The sequence below is a fragment of the Frankliniella occidentalis genome, unplaced genomic scaffold (genome assembly GCF_000697945.3).
Source record: "Frankliniella occidentalis isolate FOCC.00 unplaced genomic scaffold, Focc_3.1 Scaffold30, whole genome shotgun sequence".
NCBI lineage: Eukaryota > Metazoa > Arthropoda > Insecta > Thysanoptera > Thripidae > Frankliniella > Frankliniella occidentalis.
The window spans coordinates 861982-875107 of record NW_026267160.1 but is presented as its reverse complement, the minus strand read 5'-3'; the positions used below and the strand labels follow the sequence as shown (position 1 = coordinate 875107).

Here is a 13126-nt window from a genome sequence, read left to right as displayed (position 1 = left end):
AAAATGGCTATCTTATGATAATTTAAGTAATAATACCTGATCAAAATATTGGAAAAATTTCCTTAGTTCGTAAGCATTTCCTGCTGATTGAGATAGTGAATATGCTCGTTTATATAAAAATGTGAGCAAACGGTGCTTCAGACAATTTATTGTCTCTTCCCTGAAAGGTCGAGGAACTCCCATATATGGAGATCTGCTCTCCGTCACTGAGGAGAGGAGAAAGTCATCATCGTCATGACAAAATCTGTCAAATACAGAGGTTTATTGAGTACAGTAAGTAAAAATTTCGGATGAGTTCATGACATGAATTCACATTTGATACTAACCTCCCAATGGAGCGTACATTTGTGAACACACCATCATCAGTGATTCTAAAAATATGAATGGTTTGCTGCTGTACTGACAGCACAGCTAACGTATCACGGTACAAATACAGGCCTTGATTGTGAGAAAGAAATATCTTATCAACCTTAAAATGTTTTGTATCACATAATCGACCAGCCTGTATCATAAGTCAAAAGAATAATTAACGGCGCATTGTATTGAATGGTCATAGGTAATGTTGTACAAAGGTATTTATGGGCGACAGTACAATACCTGTAAGTCAACTAAGTGCAAGGAGTAGTCTTCAAGAGGTATTCTGGGATTAGGTGAAACAGCTTCATTATTGGTGTAAACCTCATAGAAGGAGGGTCGCTGTTCTTCTGGTAGGTAAGCAGCTGAGCCAACAATAATAAAGCGTCCATCATCGGTGAACAGACTGCACTCTCGGTTTAACTGCTCTCCTCCTTGTGCTACACTGACAGTCCATTTAAGCCTAAAAAACCGATCGAATGCCCGACTCCTGATGTAGTCACTCTTCTCGTCATTCTTATTTCCAACATATTCTCCTTTGCAATGATGTATAAGATCAGCAACAGCTGCAGCACCCCGATAATCATAAATTTCTAGTGAGGTTTGATCAGAGGAAAATGCAACGAAGTGTTTACCATCCGGACTAAACTTCCGAAGAAAACATGGTGGTTTTTCAACATTGACGATTGTGAAATTAGGATGTACATTCTGATAAAATTCCCTTACAACATGAAAATGAGTGCCGGGCTTGCCATAACCATAAGTTTCTCGTCTTATTAGTCTGTTGACAATGTTCTGAGGTGGTATTTTTCTTAATGGTATTCCAGAATTACATCCAATGGAGTCTGATCTGCTCATGATTTCTTTCAGTCTATTACAAATCAAAAATTAAACTGAGACAAAGTATAAAATCCTAAATAAACATATTCCCGACTCTCTCCTTCACCTTTTAACGGGAGGTTAGGTTAGGGCCCCCCAACAGGTGCAGTTTACGAAACTGTATAACACTCAAACTCGATTCCAGTATGACATGCATCAGAGTAAACAATTTTGAGCTAGGAAGAGAAGCATTTATAGTGAGAACGAGAATATTTGGTAAGCGATTTAAGGAGGGGGAAACACACCTCTTGTAAAAATTTACTTACCCTGTGTTCTGCTGTGTTGGTCTAACCGCATCATGCAGCTGAACCCAAATTTCTCATTAACACGCAGGAAAGGCGCGTATATATGAGAAGTCTGGAACGCCTTTTCGGCCTTTTCACAAGCGTCCCTAGTGAAGGAAAATTGAAGAAAAAACCGTGAGTAAATAATGAATGCACAGCAAATGGTTTATTGCAATCAAAATGATTCTGTAGTGGACATTTAACATTAAAACATTCCAAGACATAGAATAGTTTATTTTGACTGAAAGTGCTGCTGCACCTCAATAATGGCACTACTTTATAAAATAACTTAAAAGCTACACAGACTACTTTATTATCATCAAATATACATTTACCACTTTGAAAATGGTGTGCAAGAACACCATTCTTAATTGAACTTGAAACCACTTCTGCAGTCTACCTGAGACTTGCATATCAATCCATACCACATTTAAAACTGATTTGTACACAATGCAGATTTTCACAAATGATTATTGTAAAAATAGTGATGTTTACTGCACTATAACTGAGTTAATTCATCAAACAAATCCTCTATAGGCTCTTGCACTTATAAATTTTAGTCACTTTTCGTCATCTAGGATTAATGCGGCAATTTTGCTCACAAATAATTATCATCCTGCAGAAAAGCATTGCTTAATATATCAATCTGTCTATAGGGAGCATTTTAAATGAAGTTTTAGAATGCTACATAAACAGTCATTAAATTTCAGGGGAAGAGAAGTGGAATATCCATTGCTATCTCACACGTAAGCAATAAATAAAAATGAGGAGACTTCTTTTAAACATAAATAGCACACCATCCTCTAATTACTGGACAAAAGCAATTGGAAGGACAAACAATTTCTTGAACCAACATTTTACAAAGCTGTATGTAGCATAGTAATATTACAGGGATTGATTTTTTAAATGGTATCAGTTACTGTATTGAAGGTTGTAATTGGAACTAAGCAGAATGCAAGGGGTAGAGCTCAAGACAATTTGTACAGTTGTAAAACATGGTGTGCTTTTCAAGTTTCAAGTAGTTTCCTGTACTTCATAAAAAAAAGAGAGAATTTAATGAAGGTGCTCATTACAGATACCACTTGCTTCTAAAAATTGTAATGATAAAATGGCTATCTTATGATAAATTAAGCAATAATATCTGATCAATATAGTTCCTGACATGAATAAACCTCACCATACATTTCGAAACCTGTTGGAATGTCATAATAGATTTGAAGCCCACACATACAATGCGCCTTGGTGGTAATACTGAGAGATTTATGAGTTGAACAGCTTAAATAGATATTAAAATTTAGTTTAGTTAACATGAAGTAATCAGATAGTTCATGATTCATGAATAAGAAATCAGCAAGCAATTATTTGACTTTAAGCAAGAAAATACATTTAGAATAACAAGAAAGAACACATGCAACATCAAAACCAGAAACATACTCAAAGTCCATTACCTCAAAAATCAAAGCAAACTTTTCAATTTTTAAAAAATGATAAAGCCTTGATGGCACATACAAAGAGAGCTTTCTACTAAGATATTAAATTCTTGCAGGTGCTCCAGTTACAAAAATTCATTCATGGCCATTAATGTTCCTTTGCTATTGACAGGAAGCGGTATTGATATTTAACAGTTCATAGATGATTTTTTTTTTTGTAAAAATGAAAATTGACATCATAAAACCAATAAGGTAAATCCATGGGTAACAGTAGATAGACAATCAAGAGCACCGTACTACAACAGTAATTCAAACTATATACAATAATGTAACAATAACTCAGAAAAGGCATCGGACAAGGAATACATACATCATACACTTAAAATATGATCAGTAACAACAAGTTCTGTATTGTCTAACACCCCAGACAGCATGAGAGCAGAATCTGGTAAGAGTATTAAGTTGGTCGCTTCAGAGTCGACCTTCATCAACCCAGTCCTCTTGAGGGACACAATAAAGCTATCATTCTCATAGAATGTAAGTAAATCACCGAGTTCAATTTATTCAAACCCACTCATGAACACATCTGCTGAGAGCTATGGATTCAAAACATTCCTTTTAACCTCAAAACATATGGATTATAACTGATTTTAAACATTCAAAAAATAACAGAGAAGAAAATACTTTTAAATTTCTTTAAAATTCAAAGGCTAAATTTTTTTTTTAAATATATGATAACTTGATAGCATAGGGGTGTGGCACAAAGAACCACTTTTCAGATTATTGCATACAAAAATAAGACTGAAAGCATGTCACATTACCATTGTGCCTTCAATAGTTCCAAAAGGTTTCCCGGCGATTTCCATTTTACATTCATACCTTTTCCCTCCTTTGCATCTAGACACATGATTTACAGGATATTAGAGTACTATCAGTTGTAATTGCACTTCTCTTTACAGTGCTATTTTATTAATGTATGGCTCTTTGAAGAAAGGATAAGCTCATTTTCAATAATATGCTAAAGACAGTTTCCTTACTTTCATGGAATCGATCAGAGGAATTGAGTTTGTGAAAACAACATGTAAATAAGCATACAATCTGCAGGTGGCCTTATCCTCAGCAAACTTTATAGCATACAAGTAAAAAATCAGTACCCGTGTGTTTTCAAAATTTGACTACAATTGTGAGTGAAAACTTAAAAGAAGCATATTCCAAGTCCACCAAGCTCAATTTACTATGAAATCACAGAATTAAGTACAACAAAGTATCAGTTAAATAGCCTTTGCATTAAAAGCTCATTTCTAAGACCATCTAAAAAGTGGCCAGATTCTACTTCCATACATAAACCAAAAACAAAGAGCAGCATATTAATTTCAACCAGTATGTTATTCATCTCATTTAAGTAAAAAATATTTGAGAGTATGAATGGTGAATGAAAGATTTTAGCAGCTTTCTGATGACTACTGACTGATGCTGGATAGGCATGAGGTCTTTCATGTGTTGGTAGTGGTTGGCACAATCTAATAAGAATTGCGTTTCAGAGAGCAGAGCATAATATTGAAATGAGAATGACAAACTATAGCTGATAAAGTTAACATTTTTCAAGTTCTTAGGCCATTTATTCCACTTCAAAATTGGAATAAATTAACTACAACACATTGTGCTTAATGTTGTAGTCATTAATATTGTAATCATTATTGTCGTTTCCTAATTAGCACTGCCCTCGACTAGCCATACCAACTAGCGTCAGTGTTTTACTTAAAAATAAGGTCTCTCATTTTTTCCATGACTGGTGATATCTGTGCTGCAAAATAATCTCACTGCAATTTTATAGAAGTCAAAATAGAGTTGGGTTGATATTGTTGAATAGAAGCCTTCTTCAAAACATGAGCAAAGTTGCTGCAATTAATTGAACAAACACTATTTTTTATTAACAGGAACATGGTGGCAAAAGCAGAAGAGATAATATCACTTAAATACAGAATCCTAAGTATCCTCAACTGACATACAAAAATATAAAACCTAGCTTTGAACATAAATCTGCATACCAGCTTTACAGAGGAAATGGATTTTGTTAGCAGAAACACAAACAGCAAACAAACAAAACATATAGCACTATCAACCCAGCTTTATTATGTGGAATGGCAGTGTACTTTGGTTTTACTTTTCAACTAAACCTTAGATTTAAAATGTGTTTACAACTTTTTGCTTCTAAGTACTCTAATGACCATATCATCTGAGACACCTTCTTCTGATGGCAAAGTGACACCGCTTGGCCTTGGACTTGAAAACACAAGCTAACTTATACAGTAAAATTCACTGCAGCCCATCTTCACGCAAAAAATATACTACCGAGCTTCCAGTGGCCAACAAATATCAGTCAGTATAAAATTAATACAGTGATGACATTCCACAAGTTATGACTTATTTACAAGCCAACACATCTCAAAATGTTATGGTAATCACAATCATGTGACATCACTTTTTAATACTTACAGATAATAATAGTACATGTAAATGACTTTACTGAACAATAAATTAGGATAATGCCTTCAACACAACAGATCCTTTGGGTTACTGAAAGTTATTCAAAATAGACATGATCAGACTAAGTTACAAAGAAACCTATAGGTGTCCAGCAAATTACAAGTAGATGTTTCACACAGGAAATCTGCTGATTGTGAATACCCTATTTGAAGGGAACCTAGAGTTCCATGACAACAACATTGGCATGATGACAGGGCCTAGGAATGACATATTCAGGCAAAGACATTCATTGTCTCTTGAAGCTACAGTAAAAACCCAAAGGCCAATCTGTTGGTTTCAGAAATTCAACAAAATAATACAACCTAATAACTCCAGTCACAGTCCTTCATAAAGACTGAACCTAAAGACATAGTTTTTTGATAACTAATAGATAATTCTGTTCAAGAGGTCTCATAGTTGAAAAATTTCAAATAGAATTTAAAACTAAACTTCCACACATGATATACACAATGATCAATTTATACATACATTTGTCTCTCATAATCACATGAAAAAAAATTTGCAACGCAAATATCATTAAACTGAACAACAAATAAAAATATAACTTTTAAGAGGCATTAAAAGTTGATACAAAACCTCATCAACAATTGTTCTATGTCCTGTAGAGCAAACTGAAATACTACGTAGTTCCAAACAAACTTGACTCTTCTACATTTTCATTTACATTTCACATCCAATAAATACTGACTTAAATGTTAGGGATATTCATGAGTGTGCATGTGTACACAGACAAGTAAGCGCATACAAGTTAACATGTTATATACATAAAATGTATCTGAATATACATTTAAACATTATATGTGTACATGTGAAATATACACAAATATAATATAGGTTTGTAATACAGATATTTTAAGATCATAGATGGTTTGATTTTCTTTTTTGTAAGATTGATCAAAACTGGCAAAATGAGAAAGTATTTTTTTTTAAACCAAGTGTTAGATAGATAAAACCTTTAAAAACATGATTTGAAGAATAAAATATGGCATCCTTGCGCATGATAACATAGATAATATAAATCAAGTTAAAATCTGTGGCATTAAATGTATATGGAGGTATCTCAGCATTTCATAAAACGGCTAAATTTGATTTAAAAACTGACACGCACACACACATAGCTCATAAGGGAGTGACTGAAGACAGAATCATGGAATGTTTGACTTTGTTAATCCATTTATGGTAGAGGAACAACCACCTGGACGTAAGACTGAGGGAAAAATCCAGTCCGACCATTCACACTTCCTTCATACCAGTTTTCGTCAATCTTGTTGACCAGCTGAATTGTGTCTCCTTCCTGAAATAATTAGATTAGAACGTTAAATGATGGTTATATTCATTATTACATGAAAAAAAGAACACAAAAATACACACCTTAAACCCAAGTTCACCAGGATTTTCAGGTTCAAAGTCATAAAGGGCTGTGCAGCACGGGCCTTTGCTTTGAGGTGTTCGAGCAGGAGAATTTTTCATTGGAGATGGTAGTGGAGATGCTGGAAAGAAATCACAAATGTCATAACATGACCACACAAAGTAACCAACAATGTCAGGCACTTTTTAACATCTTCATAATAGAATTTGCATTCTAATGACTAATGACATTGAAATATGGACATGATCTTGTTAGGACATATGTAGCTCCAAGAAAGCAAAAGGTAAGCCAACACCATAGATATAACATTTAACACTCTGAAAACCATGCCAAAGGAGGAGTTGGAAGGCACACGAAGAAAGCAAAGTTCATACAGGAACAGAACAATCAAAACAGTCAAGAGCTGCTCTCAGTTAAAACTTACTATATTTATTTCAAATATTGCTTTGAAGTGAAATTGCAAAAAATACAAGTTCAAAACCTCTGCATCAAAGTTAAGATAGAATTATTCAGAATTTTTCAAATAGAGTACATTAACTCTGAAACTGTGCAGTACATAATTTAAAAAAAAAACAACAACAAAACAAAGTGAAATAAAGTAACCAATGACGAATTACCATTAGTAGAACGAGACTGGTTTGCTGATGGGAACAGCTCCAGTTGGTTTGGTTTGTTGACGTGCACAGGAGTCGAGGCTTGAGAAGACCCTACACATAGCCACCACCATGCAACCCAAATAAATATTTAGCAAACATAACATGCATTCAGTTTGAGTTCCTTCATAAAACCACAATTACCACAGGAGCACAGTAAGATTATTACAAAGAAGCCAGAAACCTCAAAGTTAAAAACCCACTGCTTTTTAATTATTTTTTATTTTTTAATAATAAAACATTAACAATAAATTTTGGAATCGAACTGAGAGCTAATGTTCAATGTTTGGAAATTTAAAAAAGGGGAATTACACCCAATATATAGAATTGTTCTGAATTTTTGGTTTGTCCAATCAGAAAGAGAAACAATAGATAGATAGATGAAAATCCACACACAGAAGATAGAAACTAGGAAATGGCTACATTTAAGATAATGAAAAAAGATTGCAAGTAAGCAGAAGTACAAAAAGACAGGTAAATAGATATATATTTTGAGACGGGCAGAAAAGATTGCTCAAAGTAGCAATCATATTTAGATTGATGCCACGTCTTCATGAAATACAAATCCATGGGCCCTTTTGAAAAACTTTTGATGGATGAAATAAAAGGTAAACTGCAGGAAACATAAGAATGCCAACCAGCACATAAAGGTTGAGCTCCAACTATAACCTCTCTACTTCCCAAAACCAACCTTTCCTTCATGGGATACCTTGACATACGTGTCAGCACATCATGAGGTAGAAGAAGATAACAGAAAATTACAAGATTCTAGAAAGTGTCACAAAGAAGAAAAATACTCGTCACTCAGCAGCAAAAATCTTGTAAAGCTAATCCAGTTCTACTTTAAAACTAACTTGATGTCTTTCAAAAGTCTTAAGGAAGCCAAATTTTTGTGATAGTTATCAGGCAGAAATAACATGGCATTCATGAATCATTTAAGAATCATGAATATGTTGATAGAAACAGATGCAAATGAGCTTATTGCAGCTTTACCAGACAGAAATCTCTTTCGTAGAATAAAAAAGCAAAGTAACACGCACAAAGCAAGCCTATAAAGATACATTTCCTGTCCATCGTGATTCAATACTGTTTTCACAAAGGCAAGAGCGGAACCACATGCAAATAGCAACATAGATGAGAAGCAGCGTGTCAATGAAGCTAGTGCAGCATCATTACATAAGCTGAAATAAAGGTGAAAAATTAGTTCAATAGTACAGTTACATGTTGCATGCAGCAGGTGTCTAAATACTTTTGAAGGTGCAATAAAATACTGATAACTATTCATAGCAATTTACAATCAGTGTATCATCACTGAAACAGAAATATGTATGTAGAAAAGACAGACAATTTTTTTTTCATACACACAAACAAAAAAAGGAAAGAGCCTCTAAAACGGATCAAACTAGGTAGGTATACCATGCTCAATCATCTTTATTTAACTTTTCTAAACCAAAAACAACCTACATCTACAAAGGATGAATGAGAATACCCTTACTCGATGTGCCACACAAGTCTGTCCTATCACCATAATGGAAGGTAGCACCACACATTAAAAAAATCAAAAGTTCGTAATTGAATGAATTTTTAGTACAATAAACTGTGTAAATACTGGAAGAAAAAACAACAGTCTTGATATGAAATCTGTTGTGTTTGAGATTTTTTAAATAAAAAGGTAAACTGTAGTAATTAACGCCTGAAGCTTTTCGAAATGTTGTGTATTTTTATGCACCATCACCATCACCACAATCCCCAAGGAATTTGATTTTCTAAATACCTTTTGGTCTAGTGGGTGGAGCTGCAGACCAGGGATCATAAGGTTTATGTGATTGAAGGGAAGGGGCATTGGGATAAACTGAAGGATAGGTACTTTGATTTTGGTTGTTGAAAGAATATGAGTTGGAGCCACCACTGTGCTGAGTTGGTGAATAACTGTTGGAGTTAGAATTCAAACCATTTATGCCGTCCAAAATGCCGTGTTCGATATTAAGATCTGCCAATGTCTTCGGTATAAATTCTCCCTTCGGTCTGTTAGCTGCTTCCTCTTTCCTGAAATAAAAAAATTCCAGGATGTTATTATAAATGAAACATTTCTTAACTTAAAGTGTAAGAGAATTAACACATTCACTATCCTAGTTTCTGAAAGAAGAGGGAATTACAAATCCTATGTGACCTGTGACCACACTGACACAGGTACTGAAAATGTTTAAAATTTACTTACTTTTCATGCATTGTTTCAACAAGTGTCTTCAGAATTTCTACACATTGTTGGTGGTGTTCAAGAAGGCCTTCAGAAAATGTTGCCAACTGGGAGATTTGTTCAACCTGAATACAAAAATAGCATTGTCTTTGATCAAAACCAACCATATAGTATGTGAATTATCCAACATAAATTATAATAAGCAAAATACTTGAGGCGCATTGGGACAAAACAACACATCAAATCAAAACTCACATCATTTTCGAGTAGGTTGAACATTCCCATCTGAGCAAGGTGAAGAGACTCAGCAAACTTTTCCTCTGCCTGACGAATCTCCTCATCTGAAATATGAGATCCTTCATTCCCATGCGGCCAATGCACAGCAGGCACACATAATGGGACACAGGAATAAGGAATGGTAAGAAGAAAAAAAAATTAAAAAATAGCAAAAAAATACTGAAAGAGGCAAAAAAATATTTAAAAATGGAGCAAAAAAAAAATGAAATAAATAGATCTGTTTAAAGAAAATAAGAAAAGCAAACAGTACAAAAATAAGCACTAGTATAAAGTTCACAAGCAGCTTAATCATAGCCATGCTCATCTTTTGCATTTTTTAGTAGAAAAGTAAATTACCAGAAACTGCATCAAATCACATAATAAAGCAAAACCAGAAATCATGTGAACCCTGAATGTGATTGTAGTCCCAAGAAGCATAATTAAAATAATACAGTTATATCCAAGACTTGAATGTGTCAGTGATTAGTAGCACTATACACATAACCACACCCGGTTAAGAACAGGAATTCATTACAGTAGCTCACATACCAGCCGCAGTCATGGCAGAGCCCAGACGAACTGGACTTCCATATGGGGAACGATTGCCTGGTGCTACTCCATGCAGCAAGACACACATGCAAGTTTCAAAGTTTAGCGAGAGAAAAAAACGAGAGTAATTTGCGCTTGATTAAACGAACACAGAAAGAAATGAAGAAAGCATTCTAAATATAGAGGCAAAAAGAGGCATACCTAGTTCTGACTGTCTACAAACGCAACTTAGGTAAAATGAAACTGTATGTAGGAATAGGGGAAAATCTTAGGAGGGGGAAAAACCAGTGTTAATTAGGACTTAGGTGGTTTCAATTTTAAAATGACTGCCTCCAAAGACATGCTGATAAGGCATCCTGATGACCCATGCATGCGAAAGGACATTGATATTATTGCTTGTCAAACATAACATGTAATTTGGAATATTTTGGAACACCCAAAAGCTCTTCCATGTTAGAACAAAATGCAGTCTGCAAATTAATAGTGGTGGAAGTATTAAACTACCTTTGGCTTGTCGTCGTCTTTTGCAGTCAAAGTCAAGGCGTCGGCCCTGGAGTTTTTTGCGATGATGCTATGGAATGTGAAGTAAATACAAATCAGTTCTACCCTTGTAATTTTGATTTAAAGCGGTATTACAGATATGAAATAAGCACTCCTTACCATGACCTCTTTCAGATCCTTTGTTTGAAGATGATGTAAGGGTTCAAGGAAGTTTTGTTTAATATTATCATCCAAAGAATACTTGTTATCTGCCATCTGACGAAGTGCTTCACCCATTTCAACTAGTGCTTGTGCTAAAATAGTTGTTGATAAAAATACAACAATTAGAAAAGATCAAGGAAGGACAAATACAAATTGAAATCAAGTGAACTCTTTTTTTCAACTTACCAAAAACGCTGTCTTCTCCAAGCTTTTTACCATAGGTCACCATACAATCACCAAGAACACCCTCTGGTTGTGGGTAAGTTGATGCCTTAGCTTGACCAGACAGCTTGGAAATACCCTTGACTGCTGCCATTTTGGCACGTGCTGTAGGATTAGGCTGGAGAAATTCTCTGGTCTTCAATTGCAATTCTTCTACCAGTTCAACAGTAACATCAGTTTTCTGGAGGAAAATAAGGAAGAGATAGTGAATGGATCTGATCAAGTTTGGCAAAAGCTTTGCAAAAAAAAAAAAAAAGTAGAGGTATTCCGGGACTTACTCTTTCCATATCAACAAAATCTACATCTAGTTTTGTTCCTTCTGCACCACCCATTTTTTCTGTCATGTACTGAAAAAAAAGAAAAAATATCCAATTTATTAAAGTACATGATGATGATAAAGGGAAAAGTGGGAGATAAGCGGGAGCATGTTCAAATTAGAAGTTTTACTGATCCATTACCTATAAACCCGCATTTATATACATATTCTGTTGCAAATTTGCTTCTGAAAAATGTGAGTTAAAATCAGTCCAGCCCTTGTTCCAGCCGAGAGTCATCCTTTCCTATTCCCTGTCGTCTCCCCCTCCTGTTTCTGTAAAGCACATGATGTAACCCGGCCTAAGTTTGACAGCGTAGTTTACAGAGTCTGCGCACGGGTTGACAACGGTCCCATGTTCTGGCAGGATGCCCACTATCGAACCTTTCCTGGATCCTCTTTCAAAACCATGCCCTTCCCCAAACAATTTTATTGCTATTGTACCAGTGCAGCTCAATAGTTGCCTTACGGATCAGCGATGGCGAATATCCCCCCTCCCCCCCCTTCTCCTCCTCAGCACCCGGAGTAAAACCGGGAGGGGGCCGAGCAGCCCTGCTAGCCCCCGCAGCCCAGCCAGCGTGGCCTTGGCGGTATTGATCTCCCCCTGCCCCCTCGCCTCCCGCGCCCCGCGCCTCTGCCCCTGACCCACCCCTCTCGGCACGCCGCTCTGGCACAAAGCTCTGCCACGAGATCCTGTCGCGGGGGCGGCGCGGAGGCAGCGTGGAGCGTGGGGGTGCCAGGCTGGCGGCAGCGCGCGGCAGCGGCTCCAGATGATGACTCATCTCGCGGAGGGGGGCAGACCCCGTCGTCCCCGTCGTGCACCCTTGCCTGGCCCAGCCCCCCCATAAACGCGAGTCTCCAAAGCGGCCTGCTACACGTTTTAGGCAATCCTCTCAGGCGACGTCCCTAATGGTCCCTTCATTTGGGCGCCAACTCTTGTACTGGTGAGCCCCACCCCCTACCCCCCACACGAATCTCTTCCACCCGTGCGTTTATGCGATGCGCGAGGCGTGAGGGTTGGGCAGACCGGGCAGGCCGGGCCGGGCGGGCTCTCTGGGCTGGAAAGGGTCGGGCCAGAGCGGGACAAGTGCCGAGGGCCGCCAGCTAAAAGCGTCCAGTGCCCACCCGGCGCTCGTGGCTTCACTTTTTACCTCTCTTCTTGTTCTCGTCCCTTACCGGGAGCGTGGGGAACGCCTTCAAACAAGGTTCCCAACATCCCATCACCGCCTCGCCCCACGCCTGGCCCAACCCTCCCTACCCGCACGTAAAAGGGGCCCATCGTGGCGACTACGGCCGGACAAACGGGCATGGAGACCGCACGCGGCTTGTCTGTGGTGGCCAGCACGGGGGC

At 37.1% G+C, this 13126-nt stretch overlaps 2 protein-coding genes across 8 annotated transcripts in view; both read right to left on the bottom strand.

Annotated features, from left to right (window-relative positions):
- LOC113208210 (DET1 homolog) overlaps positions 1 to 1528 on the bottom strand; it is a 3395-nt gene extending 1867 nt beyond the window's left edge. Inside the window, exons 1-3 of the mRNA XM_052265796.1 lie at positions 598 to 1528; positions 327 to 502; positions 37 to 244 (exon numbers count right to left, since the gene is read on the bottom strand). Of these exons, the coding sequence (XP_052121756.1) occupies positions 37 to 244; positions 327 to 502; positions 598 to 1212 (999 nt within the window). The 5' untranslated portion in view covers positions 1213 to 1528. The remainder of the gene's footprint in view (positions 1 to 36; positions 245 to 326; positions 503 to 597) is intronic.
- A 129-nt stretch (positions 1529 to 1657) lies between these two features.
- The window catches only part of LOC113208209 (endophilin-A), a 31380-nt gene continuing 19911 nt past the window's right edge, over positions 1658 to 13126 (bottom strand). For 2 of the 7 annotated variants that reach the window (XM_052265797.1, XM_052265798.1), the window contains exons 3-12: positions 11741 to 11809; positions 11427 to 11643; positions 11199 to 11332; positions 11043 to 11109; positions 10539 to 10601; positions 9969 to 10054; positions 9735 to 9838; positions 9291 to 9562; positions 6866 to 6984; positions 1658 to 6788 (exon numbers count right to left, since the gene is read on the bottom strand). In XM_052265797.1, the coding sequence (XP_052121757.1) occupies positions 6669 to 6788; positions 6866 to 6984; positions 9291 to 9562; positions 9735 to 9838; positions 9969 to 10054; positions 10539 to 10601; positions 11043 to 11109; positions 11199 to 11332; positions 11427 to 11643; positions 11741 to 11809 (1251 nt within the window). In that variant the 3' untranslated portion in view covers positions 1658 to 6668. Of the gene's footprint in view, positions 6789 to 6865; positions 6985 to 7480; positions 7571 to 9290; positions 9563 to 9734; positions 9839 to 9968; positions 10070 to 10538; positions 10602 to 11042; positions 11110 to 11198; positions 11333 to 11426; positions 11644 to 11740; positions 11810 to 13126 lie in introns of all 7 variants that reach the window. The other 5 variants (XM_052265801.1, XM_052265803.1, XM_052265802.1 and 2 more) reach the window with 5 other exon arrangements.